This window comes from Podarcis liolepis, assembly GCF_965112155.1.
Source record: "Podarcis liolepis genome assembly, contig: HAP1_SCAFFOLD_111, whole genome shotgun sequence".
Lineage (NCBI taxonomy): Eukaryota > Metazoa > Chordata > Lepidosauria > Squamata > Lacertidae > Podarcis > Podarcis liolepis.
This window is the reverse complement of record NW_028148713.1, coordinates 70,819-92,022: the sequence shown is the minus strand read 5'-3', so window position 1 is coordinate 92,022 and position 21,204 is coordinate 70,819. Positions and strand designations below refer to the sequence as shown.

The window sequence follows — 21,204 nt, the reverse complement described above, 5'->3', positions numbered from 1 at the left end:
CCCCACCTTCCTTCCCCTCCCCCTCCCCGCCCCTCTCCCCCCAACTCCTGGGGCGACGCCTGCCTGCCATTTCTGCGCCTCCTTTGCCTCCTGCCCTGACTTGGGGGTCTCCCCCCACCGAGCAGGGACCCCCATGCCCCTCCCTGCCCCCTGGGACCCCCTTCTCCCCACGGCACCCTTGATGACCTCCCTCCCCCCCCGGGCGCCCCACCTTCCTTCCCCGGCTTCTTTCGGCCCCTCTCCCCCTCCCCGCCCCTCTCCCCCCAACTCCTGGGGCGACGCCTGCCTGCCAGCCACTCCCTCCCTCCCTTCCTTCCTTCGCTGCTGCGTCTCCTTGGCCTTCTGCCCTGACTCTCCGCTCTCTGACTTGGGGGTCTCCCCCCCTGCCCCCCGGGACCCCCTTCTCCCCACGGCGCCCCCCGGGGGAAGAGAGAGGAGACTCACCCGGGAAGCTTGGGCCCAGGCGAGAGAAGAAAGCAGCAGCCTCCTCTCGGCTGGCAGGAAGGGAAGTGGGCAGGGAGGGAGGACCTGCGCCCCCCTCACTTCCTGTCCTCTCTAGGAATCCAGCTCCGCTCCTCTTAACCCTTGCCAAGCCGAGGGCACCGAGCCCGCCTCTCCCTCCCTCTCCCTGACTGCAGTTTCTCCTGCTTCTGCGCCTGCGCTCCAGGGGCTGCCCCCTTCCCTCCCTCTGGGCCAAGGCCTCTGCCCCAAGGAGCCCCCATCGAAGCAGACCAACAGCAAGGGGGGCGGGGGTGGCCATGGGGGGGGGTTACCTTGGCTCCGCCCCTCCCCCAAAAGAGAGGCTCCAGGATCCCAAGGAAAGGCTGGGATGGAGAAGAGGCGAAGGTCTGCGCAGTGGCAGGAGGTGTCTTGGGCTCAGAGATGGCTCCATCAAGACACCCCCCGGGGGAAAACCCCCCAGCTCAGCGAGTGGGGGGGGGAAGGAGGGGGCGGCTTCCCGGCCAGGAGATTCCCCCCCCTCCCGAAAATGATCTCTTCCCCCCGCCAAGCGGATTTTCCTGCTTCTGCAGCCGCTTTTCATCCCAGGAAAAAGAGAGGAAAAAGTGTCCCTTGCAAGGAATGAAACGCCCACGCGATCCTTTGGGTGGGGGAGACTCAAGGGGGGGGGACAGATGTGGAAGAGAAAAGAAATGACCATGCCTGCCTGCATCGGAGAGTAGGACTTACTTCTGAGTAAGCATGCATCGGGTGGGGCTGCATAGCAACGCTTCCAAAAGTGATGGGATCAGTGTGCGGATCTTAGGAAATTAATGCCGTGCTCTTATAAATGCACAGGGATAAGTGCATTCACACAATCAGTAAAGCTTGAGGCCAGTAATTTATACCTTCAGATAAATCGAAAAAAGACATTGCCAGGAATGACAATTTAAGGATTGGCAAAAAAACTTAGCAAAGTTTGTTTGGCAGGGAAAAAGGCCAAGGATAAAAATGAAGATACTAGTAGATAAGAAAGAGAGAGGAGGTTTTGATTTACCAGACCTGACTTTATATTATGAAGCTTCGTGCTTGGTATGGTTAAAAGACTGGCTGACCTTAGAAAACACCGACCTATTAGATTTAGAGGGCCATGATAATAGATATGGTTGGCATTCGTACCTATGGTATAACAAAGTAAAGGTACATAAAGGTTTTCTAAACCATGTGATTAAGAAATCTTTATATGAAGTATGGGATCTGAATAAAAACCTCCTGGAAAGAAAGACACCGTGGTGGATATCACCAATTGAGGTGCTGACAACAAAAAAAGCAAACATGGACGGGGAAAGAATAACATATGAGGATATTACTAGGAAAACAGCCCAAGGGATAAAGCTCAAACCATACGACCAAATTGAAAAGAGGTTAACAGGGTGGCTGCAATACCATCAGTGATTTATTAAAGGAAGACAAAAAAAGAAATCGGTTCGAAGATAAAAAATCGAAATTCCAAATCGAGTTAATAGACTGTAAAGATAAAACTTTATCAAGAATGTATAGCTTATTGCTAGAATGGTATACAAAAGATGAAGAAGTAAAGGAATCAATGATAAAATGGGCAACTGATATTGGGCATAACATTGAATTGGATGCGTGGAAAAGATTATGGAAGAAGGGTTTGAGATTCACAGGATGCATGGCTTTGAAGGAAAACTTGCTAAAAATGATGTATAGATGGCATTTGATGCCAGTAAAATTAGCTAAAATGTATAGGAAAAAAGAAAGAAAGTGTTGGAAATGTAAAAAGGCAGATGGGGACTATTTCCATATGTGGTGGACCTGCGATAAGGTAAAAAAAAATTTGGGAAGCAATTTATAATGAACTCAAAAAAATATTTAGATATACTTTCCCCAAAAGACCAGAAGCGTGACTATTAGGCTTAATAGGAACAGAAATTAAAATAGAAGATCAAAATTTGTTCATATATGCTACAGCTGCCGCGAGGACCCTTCTGGCCCAAAGATGGAAAGTACAAGATATACCAACTATACAGGAGTGGCAGGCGAAGTTGACAGAATAGGCAGAACTTGCCAAACTGTCAGGGAGGATCCGGGACCAGGAAGATCAAAGATACCAAAATAACTGGAGTAAATTTATTGAATACTTAAAGAAGAATTGTAAAGAGGTCAAGACACTAGCAGGATTGACATAATACCTCCAATGTATAATAGTACTAATTTGAGAATGATGTGTGTGATGGAAAGACGATAAATATACCAGTTGTGGGGAGGGAGGGGGGTCGTGACTCGGCAGAGTCAAAGGAAATGTATGGTGCTATTACAATTTGTTGGAAAAGAATATGTAAGGAAAACAATAAAAATTCACTTGCAAAAAGAAAAAAGACATTGCCAGGAAGGAATAAAAGTCCTGGTGTTAGGATTATACGCAGCAAATGAAAAGAAGTCGGACTTTTAAATGCTGGGAGGGATGCAGGCAGTGGCGAAGGGGTTGTTTAGACAGCCTTTCTAGAGAGAGAGAAGCTTGAAAAGCGAGAGAAAGGAAGAGAAATGAGGGCGAAATAGAAGACATCCCCCGAGAAGCGAGGCAGCCCTGCAGGGATACTGCAGCCTGGCCTGCCAGGAACCGGCCTCCTTGGCGCCTCAACCTGAGGCGAGGCTCCGATTTCAAAAGGCGGGAAAAGTCGTTTCCCTCAGAGCCGCTGAGGGGAGGAAGGAGCGGGGGGAGGGGCTCCTCCTCTCTTGCCCCTCAGAGACACAACGGGGACCCTCTTGTGAGGGGAGCAGAAAGGGGGGCTCTCAGACAAGGGGGCGGCAGGGGGGTCTCTCGTTTCTCTCCCCCTCACAACCCCATTGCGTTCCTCTCATGGTAGAAGGCCTTGGAGAAAAGAAGCGACCATGCCTGCCTTCAAAGACGGAGGTTCTCTTTCAACCTCTGCTTGCAAAAGGTTTCAACCGACACCGAAAAGAAGGGGGTCCCTTCGGGGAATGGCTTCGGAGAGCCAGTGTGGTGTAGTGGTTAAGAGCGGTAGTCTCGTAATCTGGGGAACCGGGTTCGCGTCTCCGCTCCTCCACCTGCAGCTGCTGGGTGACCTTGGGCCAGTCACACTTCTCTGAAGTCTCTCAGCCCCACTCACCTCACAGAGTGTTTGTTGTGGGGGAGGAAGGGAAAGGAGAATGTTAGCCGCTTTGAGACTCCTTAAAGGGAGTGAAAGGCGGGATATCAAATCCAAACTCCTCTTTTTCTTCTCTTCTTGATCTTGACAACCTGAGTTGTTTCATGTCTTCCAACCTGAGTTGCTGGAGACACTACAGATGAGACAAAGCAGATGTTGGACGTGACAAGTGGGAAGACTCCCTCAGAGGCGCCTTTCCCTGCTGGTGTTCCAACCAAGGGAAGAACGTGTCAGAAGTCGGTGGTTTGCCTTGAAAGAGGGACAGATAATTTACAGTTGAGAGGTGACTTGAGATAAGAAGGAGAAAGAGCAGGTGGTAGCTGAAGAATGAGGGCGCATGCGCAAACGCTTCATGAATATTATAGAACACACCTCTGCGGGAGAAATGGCTCATTTGAATGACCAGGTAATGTATGTAACAGGTGGGAGAGCATATTAAGGAGCAAAAATGAAGAAGGCCTTGTGGGAAGCCTGTAAAGTGCAATTTCTTAACTAAGAGGAATTGGAGGAGGGATATTCGGACGGTCTTAGGTTAAAAATTATCTGTGATGTGAACTGGAATGCGCACTCCCTCTTTCCAGCATGAGCTGGGGGGGGGGTCTTTGCCTGTGCAGTGCTGTGACTCCTTTCACAGAGACATCTGAATCCCTCTGGGAAAGAGTCCCTGGACAGTTTTGGTCTAACACCCCCCCCCCCATAAAAGCCCCACAGGCAGGCATGGAAGCGCAGGAAGGAGGGGAGAGGGATGGGGAAGGTGGGGGTGCATGTTGATAAGGGGGGCAGCCCCTCACCATGGGACTCTCCCTCCTGACTCCCAACGCCAGTTCAAAGCAAGAGGGACACCTGCCATCCTTTCCCTGTGTTTCCAGCCAGAAAACCAGTTTATACTGGGCTCCCAGAACCACCTGACCCCATTTCCCACCCCAGAGCGGGCCTGGACCAATCAGAAGCCTCTGCATTCGACAGCTGGCCAATCTGCTTTCTTCGCCCACTTTCCTGAGGGAGTTTTCCTCCTGAGTTTCCCTCTTGCCTGCTCCCCTTCATTTCTCCTTCATTCTCTTCCTGTTCTTCTTTCACCCATTGTTTTGGGGGTCAGCTGGGTTCCCCCCACCCCATGGCCTGGCAGGCCCAGGAGGAGCCCACAGAGGCGGCAGGGCCAGGATATGGCATTTCCCGCCCTTTTCTGAAATAGGCAGGAACACCATGTTGTATCTTCTGGAGGCCCCAGCCGCTCCCAGAGATGCCATGGCTCCCCTGTGGGCCACATGGGTCCCACGGTCTTGGGGTTTCTCCTCCTGGCTGAAGGAGGGTGGCACCTTTGGGTGCCAGCACTCACGGGGTATCCACAGCCGCCTTCCTGCCATGATGGCTTTGCCTCCGCAGGGCGGCCTCTTTCCTCGCCATGTTTGCCCAACAGAGGAGGCCTCTCCTTTGGAAGAGGCCAGGCCAGCGGCTTCAGAAGAGGAAGCCATTTTGGAGAAGAAACAAGCTTGGCTGTTGTCTGCTGAGGGTCTCCTGGCTTTCTTACAAGGCTTCCTGGGGGCTGCAATGGCCAGAGGAAGAGACAGCCCCCCCCAGCCTGAATCCCCTGCAGGGCCCTGGGCAGCAACCAGAGCCTGCATCAGTTTCCTTTCCCAAGGCCTTGGAGGAACCTTGGGGTGCGGAAGGAGGAACCCCAAATGGAGATCAGGCTCCTGACAAATGGGGAAAGGAACTTTATATGGCCTCTGTGAAAGAAAACTCTGGGTTGAGAGACTACTCAGCAGCCCAGCTCGGTGGGGTACAAGTCCCCCACTGGTCCATGTGGTCAGTAAAAGAAGGAAATCCCAGCCAAGTAATTTGGAGCAAAAGAGCAGTCAGTAGACTTAGAGCCTTTATTGTTGCGCAACAGGTTCAAATAGCAGTATGAACTCTGAGCAGGGGGAGACATTAACTTTTAAAACTTTCCCACCACATCCCAGAATATCCACCCTCCCTTCCCCACAGGTGGGCGGGGTTTGCAGCACCGAGTGGGGCTCACCTGGGCGGGTGCCACCTACCTGCTTGATCCGGCCTTTGACCTGCCCTTGGCCAGGGAGGACAATGGACGGCCGGCCGGGGGTGGTCCTAAGGCCAAAAGAAAAGAGGATGACTCCGTTGCTCAAGCCTCTTTTCCTGTTCTTCCTTCCAAGATCAGGAGCGTGTCCAGGCGGCTGGATTGAGGTAAGTAGCCGGCCTTCTTTGCTTTGCCTGGATGGGGGGCGGGGGAGAGATTTGGCCTCTCCGCCAGGCTAGGCCGCATTTTTGGCGTCCTCGGTTGGGGACGTTGCGGCCTTTTTGGCTTTTTGTCCGCAGCGTGGGAGGGAGCTTGACTGCTCTGCCACTGGCTGCTGGCCTGAGCCCCAGCGGGGCTTCTAGTACGGCCTGCTCGCCTTTTGCGGCGGCGGGGGAGGCATCGCTCACCGCCGGCCCGGGACCCCTGCTGACCCGGGAGGACATCGCGCGCCTGGCTAGGCTGCAAACACGGCCTGATTGCCTTTTGCGGCGGGAGGGGGGATCATCAATACATTGCACAGAATCATCAATACATCTTTTTTTTAAATATATATATATATTTATTATTTTTCCAAAAACACTAAAAGAAAAAACAACAATACAAGACATCAAATTAACAAAACAAGGTTAAGACAATAAAATAAATCAACCAATTTCATTATCCCATCTTTCATTCACTTATTTCCACGACCTCCTCACACCTCCCTTTTTGTATTCCACTTCTGTTAGTTATTTCAGCAATTCCTTTCCATCCTCCTCTGTTTTCAATCCTATAATTATCTTAACTCATTCTAACCTTATTTTCCCCCCTTTAATACTCTATTAACCTATCTATACTTAATTCCTTATAATATTTCTACTAAAGCCATACTACTTCATTCCAACATTTTTCAAACATTCATTAATTTTACAATATTTCTGTAAATAGTCTTTAAACTTTTTCCAATCTTCTTCCACCGACTCTTCTCCCTGGTCTCGGATTCTGCCAGTCATTTCCGCCAATTCCATATAGTCCATCAACTTCATCTGCCATTCTTTGGCACCAATTGGCCGACCATCAATACATCATTGCTACATCGCTAAATTTCAGAAAGGGGAGGGTTACACAAGATTAGCATAGGCAAATGAGTCAGGACAACACCCAAGTATAAGATTAGCATAGGCAAACATGTCTTAAGTACCCACCACCCAAAAGTACAACAGAACTTCCTTTGCATGTCTGGAGCCTGAGGCAAGTCCGGTGATGAGATCTGGCTTCCCTTGGAGAACAATGAGCCCAGCAATTGTCACCTCTGGGCATTTCCTGGGTTAGGAGGTGTGTATACATGTCTTCACGCTTGGAGAGGTGGCAGGGGAAAGAGTCCTTTTTCCAAGGGCAATGGAATGGAGGAAACTGGCAAAGGAGGTATATTTTTAAAGCTAAGTATCTTCCCTGAGCTGCCAAGTTGAAAGGATAAATTCAGGCAGAATATTTGTAACATTTAACAATTTTAATGATGTGCCCCCCCCCGGTCATTTCCATCACACATCTTTCCAGAATAGTCTAGGAATTGCCTCCAAGGTCCAGGGACTGATCTGCCCTGGCTTCCTTCTCGGAGGTCCCTTCCGAAGGAGAAGGGGTCCCAGGTCTCCATGGAGGGGAAGCATCCCTGAGGCCTGCATTTGAGGCCGATGCTTTCGCCTTTCAGGCTCCGGCCACCTTCTCTGTGGTGTTTATATGTGAGCTGTAGAGATGGGATCACATGCAGACATCCCCAAATTTCATAAAGATCCTGTGAAAAAGATGGGTTCTGCTTTGGAATAATGCCCCCCCAAACCACCTGTAAAATGAACTTCACAGTATGAAAAAAATATGTTTTAAAATTTGTCGCTGATTCATTTTTTGAATGTTTTAAAGAGTTGTTCCTACCAAAAAATTTAGTGTTTCAGTCTCATTATAAATCATTTTCATATTTATTTATTTTTTCCATTCAGTCATGTGTATGTAGGAGAAATTCAAAAAGAGAATCCTAGACTGGAGGTTACCCGCAGAAAACCAAAAGAAAAGGAGGAAGTCTCCAAGTGGAAAGATAGGCCTTTTATTGAATACAATTGTGCCTGCAAAGAACCACATCCCAAAAAGTGTTGCCACAGAAACTAGGGAGCTAAAGATGCTCTTCTGGCAGAGGGGTAAAATGTCATGGCAAAAGTCTTGAGGGTAGAAACTGGAAAATACATTCAAAGCACTGATACGGTTTCTGACCTGTATGAGTTCTTTGATGGGAATTGAGATGAACTGTGACAAAAGCTCTTTCCACGCTCATGGCATTGAAAAGATTTCTCCCCTGTATGAATTCTTTGATGGCTAGTGAGCTTGGCCCCCTCCCGGAAGCTTCATTTAGTCTCCATCTTCTATGTGTTAATTGTTCCCTTTGACATATAACTAATACTGAATAGTGGTCTTAAGATTGTTCTCAGTTGTATTTCCACTTTCCTTTTAAAAAAAAAATTATTACTTTCCAACAAATTGAACATACTAATACGGACCGAGGGGGGGGTGCCTGTTTCCCCCTCTCCTTGACTGACCGAGGCGATGACCTCGAGGGTGCCACCGCACACCCACCCTCGGAGCCCCTTCATTGTTACACAAGCACCACACTTTTCCCGATTCTTTCCCGAGCGAAATAAGCTCGACTATATAAATATACTCCCTATCTTTCCTATGCCTATCTGCGCCCCATACTTAGAACGAGTAGACCGAGTGTTTCTCTTCTCCGCTTATTCCTATGGCCGCGCTTTAGCCAATCACAGTCATGCATTCATCCTGCAAGAGCTAGCTCAAGCAGCTCTTGCACGCCTCATTTCACTCCTAACAAGCGGCGGACGGCCCCCCTGCTGCGAGAACAATGGATCCGAAACCAGAGACCTCGTAAACCTGTCAAAATCCAGTTACAATGTATCCATTCCTCTTCCGCCTGTCAAAATGTATCCATTCTGTTCTACCTTTTACCCTGCAGTACGGAATAGCCCGGAAACCTTTGAAATCTTTATAAATTGATATAAAATCAACCGTAGCTCCGATTTCCTCACTCTTGGTGTCATTCAACTCAGCTCCCCCTGGACTCCATGATGCTGTCCCTACTTCCATAATCCCCAAAGCGGCGGGTCACGTACGCAGGAACTTCCTAATCCTGTCAGATCGTTTCGCCAAACCCTTCCTCTAGGCAATATTGGGTGGCAGACGATGCATATCTCTGACCCATTGTCTTGCCACCACCGGTACTTGATGAATGTTTATCTGTGCATATTTCTCCCTCCGCATATTCCCCCTCCCTCATCTGAAATGTTAATGAATGTGGTCCCACCCCTTCCATAATCTATTCATGACGTGTGAAATGTATTCATGATGTAACCCACGAAACATGACCTTCCCATAATGTATTCATGACGTTTCCTGCACTGTATTCTGGGTGATGGGGGGAACTTTTAAAAGTCTATGTCACCCCATGCTCGGGGTTCAATTCCACTTTGAACCTGTTGCGCAATAAACTTGGATCTCCACATTTTGCTCCTGCGTCCGGCTGAGCTTCCTTTTCTTCCGCTAGAATCCACGGACTTGGTCCGATTGGCTGGGTGGCAGGGTAAACACGCACCCAGGTTTTCCGTAACAATACATAGAAAAAGAAAATAAACAGTACAATACAAAAACAATACCTAACACTAAACTAACAAAAACAATTTAAACTAAGAAAACAAAACAAAAACAATTTAAACTAAGAAAACAAGACAGAAACAATTTAAAACACATGAAATAATTTCAATCTTTCATTCACTTATTTCCATGACCTCTTCACACCTCCCTTTTTGTATTCCACTTCTATTTAGTTGTTTCAGCAATTCCTTTCCATCTTCCTCTGCTTTCCATCCCATAATTATCATAACACATTTTAACCTTATTTTCCCCTTTAATTCTCTATTAATCTATACTTAATTCCTTATAACATTTCTACTGAAGCCATATAACTTCATTCCAACATTTTTCTAACATTCATTAATTTTACAATATTTCTGTAAATAGTCTTTAAACTTTTTCCAATATTCTTCCACCGACTCTTCTCCCTGGTCTCGGATTCTGCCAGTCATTTCCGCCCTTTTAAACACAATTCAAGGATCCAAAATTAGTTTCAGTTTTCTGCTACTATTTGTTCTTTTTTAAAAAAAGACCCCAAAACTGTAGAAGCAATATAGAAATAAAGTATTTATCTTGCTTAGCTAGCTGTCACTGAACATTCCAAAAAACTTCAATCCAGCAGGCAGTCCGATTCCAGGTCAGAGTGGCAGAATTCTAACTCTCTTCACTCTCTCCTGCAGGTCTGCTCAGTCCACAACTTCCCCCCTCTTCTCCTGCCCTCGAGGGGGGGGAAATGTTCTTTACCGTTGAAATTTTAGTCTTTTGCGAAAGGCTTTCCAAGGCTTCAGCTTACAGCCTTTTTGCCTCAGTCTATTTACAAAAAGGGGAAGGCAGACTTCCTGTTTTGATCCTCCCTGCTTCGATGCCAAATTGTATGTTTAAAAGTCTAATTCTCCCATTCCAGCTCTACTCACGGGTAATTACATTAGGTTCAAATTGTCCACAGGAAAAAGTCAGCACTCTCCGGCAACAGCTATGCAGCTTCACTCCGTTAAAGAAGCAGACGACTAGAAGCACCGCGCTACTCACCCCACGTCGCTCCGGAACCCCAAAATCGGGTTTCCCTGCGAGTAGGGGAGGCGCAGAAGGTGCCCGCCGAGTCCCACGTTCACAGGCTTCTCCTGCCTGTGATTTTTCCCGGGTCTCTGCCTTCGCCATAGCAGTCAGACCCTATTTTCCACGGGGCAAATTCCTCGGGTCAGAGGAATTCCGCCATTGCCGATGGCACTGACCCAGAGGTCCCTGTATTTCCACTTTCCAACAAAAGAGCCAATTCTTTTGTTGCCCACACCGCATCTCTTCTACTTGTTGAGTTTTAAGCATTATAATAAAATGTGTATTCCCCGTCTAATGGATGTTTGTCTCCAGAAGTTCCCTGTCTAATGGATGTTTGTCTCCATAAGTCCACTAATTTGTTGTCATGTACAACAAATTTCCCCCTCTTGTGTCCAATTTCTATATTATCCTGCCTAACCTAATGAAACGGCCCCATTTAGATCTCCCATTAACATTATATTCCCTATAAAGTTTATATCCCCTTTATAAAGTTCAGATGTCCTCCCATTGGGAGCATATATTCCCAAAATTATCCATCGCTGCCCTCTGACGAAGAAATGACCAGTCCATAATTTTAACGATAGGTTTATTGTAGCTGTAAGAGACAGAATAACAACAGGAAAATCCCCAGAAACCCAGAAGACAAAAGTCAGAGATTGATGTGCATTATAATGAGTGAAATAAGTACTTGATCCCCTATCAACCAGCCAGATGTCAAATCTACCTGGTATCTTCACTGTATGTAATAAACTGAGATTAGAAGCACCTGGTGTAAGGGAGAAGTCTTACCTGTTATCCCAGGTTGTTACAGTACCTGTGCAAAAGACACCTGTTGACAGAAGCAATCAATCTTACCAGGGCATTGAAAATGGGTCGAGGATAGGTATTCCAGCATGAAAATGACCCAAAACACACGGCCAAGACAACAAAGAAATGGCTCAAGAAGAAGCACATGAAGGTCCTGGAGTGGCCTAGCCAGTCTCCAGACCTTAATCCCATCAAAAATCAGTGAAGGGAGCTGAAGGTTCGAGTAGCTACACATCAGCCTTGAAATCTTACTGAGTTGGAGAGGATCTGCAAAGAGGAGTGAGACAAAATACTTCCTGAGACGTGTGCAAACCTGGTGGCCACCGACAAGAAACGACTGACCTCTATAATTGCCAACAAGGGTTTTGCCACCATGCACTAAGTCATCTTTTGCAAAGGGATCAAATACTTATTTCACTCATTATAATGCACAGCACATCAATCTCTGACTTTTGTCCTCTGGGTTTCTGGGGTTTTTCTTGTTGTTATTCTGTCTCTCACAGAAAACAATAAACATACCATTTAAATTAAGGATGGCTTATTTCTTCATCAGAGGGCAAACAGGCAAATTTAGCAGAGGGTCAAATACTCACCCCCTTCCCTCACTGTAACTCCGGACCACTTTTGTCCTTTATTATGGTAATTTTTGCACGAAATGTTCCTTTCATATCTCCAATTTTCTTGAACAGATCTTTCATGTTTCCCATTCTATTGTTATATGATACAAATGTGATAAAGGGTATTTTTAGTTATTCTCCCCCGTCCCTTTCTCTTTCCCATTCAACTGTGTTTTGTACAGGTTGTTTAATAATTTTTGCTTTATTACTGTAATTTTTTGGTCTTCCCTCTGCATGAATTCTTTGATGGGAAGTGAGACCATCCTTCCGATTGAAGCTCTTTCCACAGTCCAAGCACTGATAGGGTTTCTCCCCTGTATGAATTTTTTGATGCTGAGAGAGCGTTCCACTTTGACTGAAGCTCTTTCCACATTCCAAGCACTGATATGGTTTCTCCCCTGCATGAATTATTTGGTGCAAAGTGAGAGTCTTCCTGTGACTGAAGCTCTTCCCACATTCCAGGCATTGATATGGTTTCTCCCCTGTATGAATTCTTTGATGGACTGTGAAATTGGCACTGTTTGTGAAGCTCTTTCCACATTCCAGGCATGGATATGGTTTCTCCCCTGTATGAACTCTTTGATGTGAAGTGAGATTGTGACGGAGACTGAAGCTTTTCCCACATTCCAGGCATTGAAAGGGTTTCTCCCCTGTATGAATTCTTTGATGGGAAGTGAGATCACCTCTCTGACGAAAGCTCTTTCCACATTCCAAGCACTGATATGGTTTCTGCCCTGTATGAATTCTTTGATGGGAAGTGAGATTGGAGCTCTGACTGAACCTCTTTCCACATTCGAAGCACTGATAGGGTTTCTCCCCTGTATGAATTCTTTGATGGGAAGTGAGACTATCCTTCCGATTGAACCTCATCCCACATTCCAAGCACTGATAGGGTTTCTTCCCAGTATGAATTCTTTGATGGGAAGTGAGACCGGAACTGTGACGAAAGCTCTTTTCACACTCATGGCATTGAAAAGGTTTCTCCCCTGTATGAATTCTTTGATGGGAAGAGAGCTTTGACCTATCCCTGAAGCTCTTTCCACATTCCAGGCACTGATAGGGTTTCTCCCCTGTATGAATTCTTTGATGGGAAGTGAGACTATGGCTGAGACTGAAGTTCTTTCCACATTCGAAGCACTGATAGGGTTTCTCTCCTGTATGAATTCTTTGATGGGAAGTAAGATGTGTACTTTGACTAAAGCTCTTTCCACATTCTAAGCACTGATAGGGTTTCTCCCCTGTATGAATTCTTTGATGGAATGTGAGACTCAGCCGGATACGAAAGCTCTTTCCACACTCATGGCATTGAAAAGGTTTCTCCCCTCTATGAATTATTTGATGCCTTGTGAGCTGAATCTCCTTCTGGAAGCTCTTTCCACATTCCAAACACTGATATGTTTTCTCCCCTGTATGAATCCTTTGATGTGAAGTGAGACTACCCTTCTGGCTGAAGCTTTTTGCACATTCTGTGCACTTATAAGGTTTGTCTCCAGTATGAATTCTTTGATGGGAAGAGAGCGTTGCCCCCTCCTTGAAGCTCTTTCCACATTCGAAGCACTGGTAGGGTTTCTCCCCTGTATGAATTCTTTGATGAGAACTGAGATGGGAACTTTTTCTGAAGCTCGTTCCACATTCGAAGCAGTGATAGGGTTTCTCCCCCGTATGAATTCTTTGATGGGAAGTGAGATGATCCTTCCGATTGAAGCTCTTCCCACACTGCAAGCAATGATAGGGTTTCTCCCCTGTATGAATTCTTTGATGGGAAGTGAGATGGTGGCTGTAACTAAAGCTCTTTCCACATTCCATGCAGTTATAGGGTTTCTCTCCTGTATGAATTCTATGATGGGAAGCGAGACTGCCCTTCCGAGTGAAACTCTTTCCACATTCTCTGCACTGATACAATTTCTCCCTACTCTTTGTTCTTTCATGTGAAGTGAAGCTATCACTCCTAACGAAGCTCTTTCTTTGATGGGAGGTGGACTGGGAGCTCTGACGGATGTTCTCTCCACACTCTGAATATTTATATGACTTCTCTGCTATGTGGATTCTGTTCTGGTCCCCCTTGTTCTTCTCTTCCAATTCATCACCATCTGCAATGAAAAGAGACGCTAATTAGAGCCTCCAGATTATTGAACAAAGTCCGCCCCCCCCCCGCGAGACGAGAGTGCTCTGTTTCAGCCTCAAGCAGACATCCTTGGAGTCTAACTTAATGTCATTGTCAATGTGTGGTGTCTTTGACCCCCCCCCCCAGCATTTCTGCATGCCTGCGGGGTACCTGACTTGAAACCGGTGGGGCCACACTGCCAGCATACCGTGACGGGGCACAGATGACACAGAAGCATCAAATCCAACACCTGACCCCCCCTCCCCCAGCAATGCACTGCCATGTTAGTGTAAGTCACTTTGCAGTGCTGTCCTGGACCCAAACCCCACTCAGAGCAAAGGCGATATGGTTCACATCCATTATTGAACAAAGTTAATAAATGCTTGTGACAGAGGAAGAACTGGAGTTAGGTGTGAGGCCTTACTATAGTTTTCACTGCCTTTGTTGATTGGTATTAACTGACATACTGCTTGGCTTTAATCTGGGATAGATTTTGTTTGGCTCAATCCTGGAATCCACTCCATCTCCGAGGTCAGTCTAATGCAGACAGAGCCAAAACAACAGACCTCACAGAAGTTATTTCAACTTCCCTAAAAGCTCTGAAGCCAATATTGAAGAAGGCCTGGAGGTTCAGACAAGCCTGGTCCTTGTTTAAAAAGGCATGACTAGATGGAGAACATTCACAGAGGACAGAGTTGATATCCCTCCATTCAGGGTTCACCGTGGGGATGTTAGAATCCCAGACGCTGTTGGTCTCCCTCCAAACAGTGGAGGTTCAGGCAGGCAGGTGGAGGAGCCTGAAAAGGTGCTCCCCTTCTCCATCTCCATCTGCCTGCCTGCCTCCCCCCACCCCCAAGCTGAGCAAGCCCCAATACCTCTCCAGCTCCATCCATCCAAGTCACCAGATCTCTTGGAGGTCCCTGAGAGGGAACGCTCAGAGGTTGTGGGGAGCGATGCGGGAGACAACCTGACCAGGTCAACCGTCCATCTTCCCCCTTCCATCCTTGCTAGCTTTGCAGGATCCGTCTCTTTCATCCTTCCTATGGAGTCGAGGGTCCTGGGAGAGAGGAAGAAGCAAAGGGAACCTCAGAGGTCCTGCAAGGGTTCTCCTGTGCTAGATATTCTCCTGCCCCTGAAGAAGCACAAATGGGGCAGCCCCTTCCCAACACAAGCCCTTTTCCTAAACATCTCCAGTGGTTCCAATGTAGCCTTATTGGAGTTCACCGATTGGGTCTGCGTTGCTCCGTGACAGGAGGAAGGAAGTCAAAATGACACCGAGTTGGTTCAAAGAAAGACTTTATTCTGCTCTCCGGATAGCAGAAGGCACTTGCGTGGTGTGTCCACAGCAAGTCCAAAGAAATGACAAGTTACATGCAGTATATATACCCTCCAGGCACCCTCTCCCTCCTTCCAACCACGTCAGCTTGTATACGTAGGTTGACAATGAAGCCTTAGCTTACAGGGGATTCATTTGCCCGCTTGCCCAGGACCGAGGAGAGAACAAAAGCACCAGGGAAGCAACTTCTTCGGAGAAAAGAGTTTTATTGAGATCGGCGCAGAGGCAGCCAGTGGAATATCTTCCAAAGACTGGCGGCCCGTATACTGTGTTCAGCAAGCATTGTTATACCTGGGAGCATGCATTCGTCTCCCCAATCAGCTCGCAAGGTTACAACTTATTACCTTATATGGCATATGGCTATATGGCTAGCTAAGCTCCCCTCCCTCCCTTGTATGTGTGTTCTTCTTCTCTTGCATTACTGAAGCAAGAAGCATGAAGCAGGAAACAGCTTCTGGCCTACATAGCTGAAGCAATTGTGGTTTTAACCACAGCTGCTGCTAGCTGCTTAACCACAACTGCAGCAGTTGGCTTGGGTCCTGATATTATTGAGATTAACCCTTCCCTCTCCCTCACTCCCTCCTCTTCTTATGAACAACCTAATCCTTAGGTTCGTTCTGGGGTATGGGCCTATACTCTCTCACATATCCCACTGAACTCAGTGGGGCTTTTGGACAGAACTTGGTGGCAAAACCAGTGGCGCCCTGTCCCCAATCCTGAAAACTGCAACCCCAGAGCATGGGCAGAAAGTAGACAAGTAGCTATTACATGTGGGTGCCCCCATGCTAGGTGCTTTGAATGGAGAGCCCAGTTCACACTCTTTGAGCTCTCTCACTGCAAGCCAGGCAGATGTTGTGGCCCTATTTGCCTCTGTCAGGGGTTCCCTAGGGACCAAATCTGTATGTGGAAGCAGAGGAGCTGGTGATGCCACATTTCTGAAATATCATGAGACGAATACACCACTCCTCCTTAGATATTGTCTGTGTTTATACACAACCTTCGCAAGTCTCCAGCCTCAAAATGTGGCCCCCACCCTGGCATGGAAGCCATCAAAGTATAGATCTTCCACATGTCCTAAATCTGTAGTGTTCTTAAGAACACCAGGCATGTATACCCTTTATAAACTCCAGAGGTGAGCTTTACACTCCTCTTGTGACAAGATTCCCAAAGGCTGAGGGTAGCTTGAAAGAACTAGCCTCTTTTGAGACTGCACCAATTTCCATTTCTTTTTTATCAAAACCCACAGATGCTCTGCTAGATTTTTCCAGAAGGTTTTACAAGTACCTTTCAAGATGGTTAGAATTTTATTACAGATAGCCAAAAAGGATTTTATGTGTTCCATGTCCTCTGTTAATAGTACAAGCCACCCAATGACTGATAATCCCAGAAGGTTGGGAGAAGGAGTCTTTTATCCTTGTTTAGCATTTCCTGAGGATAAATCTGTTTTCACATTAGTTTGTCTACTTGTTTAGCCTGAATAGGGGAGAGACATGTTTTGTTGCATCTGGGACAGAGGAAGTGGCCCAGTTGTGCTGCTGCAGATGCAGAAGGGCTTTTCTTCTCCCTGTGCTCCTCCCATGTGCAAATGTTCCCGTCTGGCTACAGCCTGTTTAGAAATGTGACTTATCCCTCAATCTGAAGGGGGTTTCTTTGCATGCCCCCATGCAGTGGCGTAGCAAGGTCAGGTGTTAGCTGGTGCGGAAAATTTCTTGTAACTCCCCCCCCCCCCCCGTTGATTTTGTTTTGACTTTATTTCATATTTTCTTACAAAGGAATGTGGATTCTGGGCCTCTGATAACAAGTAGGCCACTGGGGACAGATACTTAAATCTACAGGATGGGTTGTGTTTTGGCTTCTGTTATTTCATTTATATTTATTGTTTATTTAATAAAGTTTATTTTTAAAAACCTGCAAAACTGTTTACCAAAACATAAAACAAAACAAAAAATGACAGCAGTAAAATCAAGAAAAATGAACAACCCTACTTTAAAACATACAAAAGCTAAAGTATTAAAACAGATTAAAATTCCTTCAGCTTCCCAAACATCTGAGTAAGCTTGCCTAAACAAGACTGCTTTTAGCAGGTGCCTGAAAAGAGTCTAGCAAAGGCACTATTTATTGGGATTTCACCATGCTCTGTATTATCTGAAAAGGAAAACACTTATTTAAAAAGCAGGACGGCACAGCCTGGGAGTCTCATCATGATCAGCGGGACGTATTCCTGAGCCGACGGTGCATAAGATGGGCTACAATCCTATGCACGCCCTGCATCCAACTTGTACCTAAAAATCTTCACAAACCTGCGCCAGAGAGTTGTAGAGTAGGAAGGGACCCCTGAGGGTCATCTAGCCAACCCCCTGGGGGCAATGCAGCAGTCTCAACTAGACCATCCCTGACTGATGGCCATCCAGCCTCTTCTCTGTGTGCCTTCTCCATGAGAGGTCTGGGTGGTGGCAACACAAAAACGAACCTTTTCTGCAGTGGCTCCCCATTCGGGGGAAGCTCTCCCAAGAGAGGCTCGCCTGGCCCCTTCCTGACATCTTGAGGTGCCAGGCAAAAACCTTTTTCTATAACTGGGCCTTTGGTTGGTTAGCATTCTATGGCCTTTGAAATATGTTTGTGGGTGGAGAGATCATTGGTTTGCCTTTGCCTTTGTTTCATTATGCGTTTGGTGTTCTAATTTTGCATGTTTATGTTGTGAATCGACCTGTAAACTTTGGATGAAGGGCAGGATAGAAATTTAACAATCACAACAACAACAACAATAATAATAGTAGCAGTGAACAGCTACAGTCAATCAGGGGTGCCAACTTGAATAAAACATTAGGAGGGAGCAGGCATCGGGCATAGCCAGGATTTATGTTAAGGGGCAGAATCTCATTTAATTAAGGATTTAATTCTCCCCATCGGACGCCCATGGACCCAAGTAAGCCCCACCCTGCAAAGCTGATCACAAGATGCAGCGTGCACACACCAGTTGAATGGCAATGCCCATTAAGGGGGTGGGGGCCTCAAATATTTCATGGTGGAACTGTTAGGATATTTCCGTTCCACCTTAAAAGGGAGCAGGATGTTTGTGTCACAGCCTGCGTATTTCCTGTTCACAGGATGTTTATGTTTGCTATTGCTTTCGTTTTCTCTCTCTGCTTGAACACTGAAGCAGACGGTCATGTCTTTTCTTTCTTCTGATCAACGCTGAATAAAGCCTGTAAATATGCTCTCCTGACGTGCATCTTTCACTGTGTGAATACTGCTGATAAGAGTGTGCATGAGCCCTGCAATGTGGCAAGGTATTTCCAGGAAACTCGTGTCGCTAATAGCTCATACTGCGTGACTAAGGGAGATCGATGGATCGTCCGGCAGCCGCCTTGGGGGCTATGGACTTCATCTCCCTGGCAGTATCCCAACAGGAACCAAATGGACCTCGGTGCTCTGGGGTATGCCAATCTATGAGGAAGAGAAGCAGGCTTTGTTGCTCTCTCTCCCACAATCCCCCCTCCCCACTTTTTGGCCTTCGTTTCTACATCATTCTGGCAGGCAGAAATCCAGCAGGTCAGGAGGATTTCCTGTCAATATTGTTGCTGGAATGTTTGCAGTGACTGTGAGCTTCCATTGGATCATTGCAATGGATTGCATTGCATTGCATTTGAATTATGGTGCAGAGTCCCATGGACTGCAAGAAGATCAAACCTTTCCATTCTGAAGGAAATCAGCCCTGAGTGCTCAGTGGAAGGACAGATCCTGAAGCTGAGGCTCCAAGACTTTGGCCACCTCAGGAGAAGAGAAGCCTCCCTGGAAAAGACCCTGATGTTGGGAAAGATGGAGGGCACAAGGAGAAGGGACGACAGAGGACGAGATGGTGGGACAGTGTTCTCGAAGAGACTAGCATGAGTTTGACCAAATTGTGGGGGGCAGTGGAAGACAGGAGGGCCTGGCGTGCTCTGCTCCAGGGGGTCACGAAGAGGCGGACATGACTAAACAACAACAAGAACGGATTGCTTTGAAGGGATTTCTGCACCAGGTCAAGGAATCTGTAGCCCCCCAGTTACACCCCCCACACACCCACACCTGTATTTTGCCCCACCAAAGGTGCAACTCTACCTGAAGCACAGGAACGAAGCAGCCAAAGGTACTTGATGACCTCCAGGCTAGGAGGGGAGCGCCTCCCTCCCCCCCCGGGCGCCCCACCTTCCTTCCCCGGCTTCTAGCCCAACTCCTGGGGCGACGCCTGCCTGCCAGCCACTCCCTCCCTCCCTCCCTCCCTCCCTTCGCTGCTGCGCCTCCTTTGCCTTCTGCCATGACTTGGGGGTCTCCCCCCACTGAGCAGGGCCCCCCATGCCCCTCCCTGCCCCCTGGGACCCCCTTCTCCCCACGGCGCCCTCCGGGGGAAGAGAGAGGAGACTCACCCAGGAAGCTTGGGCCCAGGCGAGAGAAGAAAGCAGCAGCCTCCTCGCGGCTGGCAGGAAGGGAAGTGGGCCAGGGAGGTCCTTCACTTCCTGTCCTCTCTAGGGCAATCCAGCTCGGCTCCTTTTAACCCTTGCCAAGCCGAGGGCACCGAGCCCGCCTCTCCCTCTCCCTGGCTGCTTCTGCGCCTGCGCTCCAGGGGCTGCCCCCTTCCCTCCCTCTGGGCCAAGGCCTCTGCCCCAAGGAGCCCCCATCGAAGCAGACCAACAGCAAGGGGGGCGGGGGTGGCCATGGGGGGGGGTTACCTTGGCTCCGCCCCTCCCCCAAAATAGAGGCTCCAGGATCCCTAGGAAAGGCTGGGATGGAGAAGAGGCGAAGGTCTGCGCAGTGGCAGGAGGTGTCTTGGGCTCAGAGATGGCTCCATCAAGACACCCCCCCGGGGGGAAAACCCCACAGCTCAGCGAGGGGGGGGGAGGAAGGAGGGGGTGGCTTCCCGGCCAGGAGATTCCCCCCCCTCCCGAAAATGATCTCTTCCCCCCGCCAAGCGGATTTTCCTGCTTCTGCAGCCGCTTTTCATCCCAGGAAAAAGAGAGGAGAAAGTGTCCCATGCAAGGAATGAAACGCCCACGCGATCCTTTGGGTGGGGGAGACTCAAGGGGGGGGGGACAGATGTGGAAGAGAAAAGAAATGACCATGCCTGCCTGCATGGGAGAGTAGGACTTACTTCTGAGTAAGCCAGCCTCGGGTGGGGCTGCACAGCAGTGCTTCCAAAAGTGATGGGATCAGTGTGCGGATCTCACGAAATTAATGCCGTGCTCTTCTAAATGCACAGGGATAAGTGCATTCACACATACAAGGGTTCACAAACCCCTGCGTGTAACTGCAGGTGATGCAATAGGGACCCTTTTGCTGGGAGTTTCCTGAAGGGATCTGCTTCACTTGCAAAGCCAAGAAAGAAAAGTGTGTGTGGATTCTGAACATGGCTGCCAACGTTTCCCTTTTTTAAGGGGAATTCCCTTATTCCGAATAGGATTCCTCGCAAGAAAAGGGAAAAGTTGACAGTTATGATTCTGAAAGCGGAGGAATTCTGGAGGAAGAATTAGAAGGAGCTGGGAGATCCTGCACAGGTGGAATCTCATGAAGAAGAGCAAGTCGGAATTATTGGGGCTGGACTTGTGCTGTTGTAGCCTTATGAGGCTTTGCCCTCGGGTGGGAAAAATATTGCGCCCGGGAAAGGGAAAATGGGAGTCAACAGACACTCAAGGAATAGTTTCGGAGAAAAGTCTTTATTTCTACCATCCATGAACTGGTAGAAGGAGCAAGTGTGATAAGTCACAAAAAGCATGCATGAGTTCACAGTCATGTGCACAAGCATATATACCCCTTTCCAGTTCCCTCCTCCCTCAGTTAGTTTTTTCCTAACTTGTACTTGCTGCCATACTGGGCACAGTTTGGCACGGCACGGGTAATCACAGTTCTGCTTTTCCTAAGCCATGGGGGATGGTCAGGAACTTCACATAAGTGTTGGAGTCTTTTTTTCATCA

The 21,204-nt window shown here is 47.8% G+C and overlaps 1 protein-coding gene across 1 annotated transcript; it reads right to left on the bottom strand.

Annotated features, from left to right (window-relative positions):
* Nucleotides 1-11,722: 11,722 nt before the first annotated feature.
* On the bottom strand, nucleotides 11,723-19,699 carry LOC310699086 (uncharacterized protein). Its single transcript, XM_083520702.1, has 3 exons — nucleotides 19,663-19,699; nucleotides 14,796-14,977; nucleotides 11,723-13,906 (listed from the first exon to the last, which is right to left on the bottom strand). The coding sequence occupies exons 2-3, from the start codon at nucleotides 14,953-14,955 to the stop codon at nucleotides 11,949-11,951; spliced, it is 2,118 nt and encodes a 705-aa protein (XP_083376828.1). The 5' UTR covers nucleotides 14,956-14,977; nucleotides 19,663-19,699; the 3' UTR covers nucleotides 11,723-11,948.
* Between the last annotated feature and the right edge of the window lie 1,505 nt (nucleotides 19,700-21,204).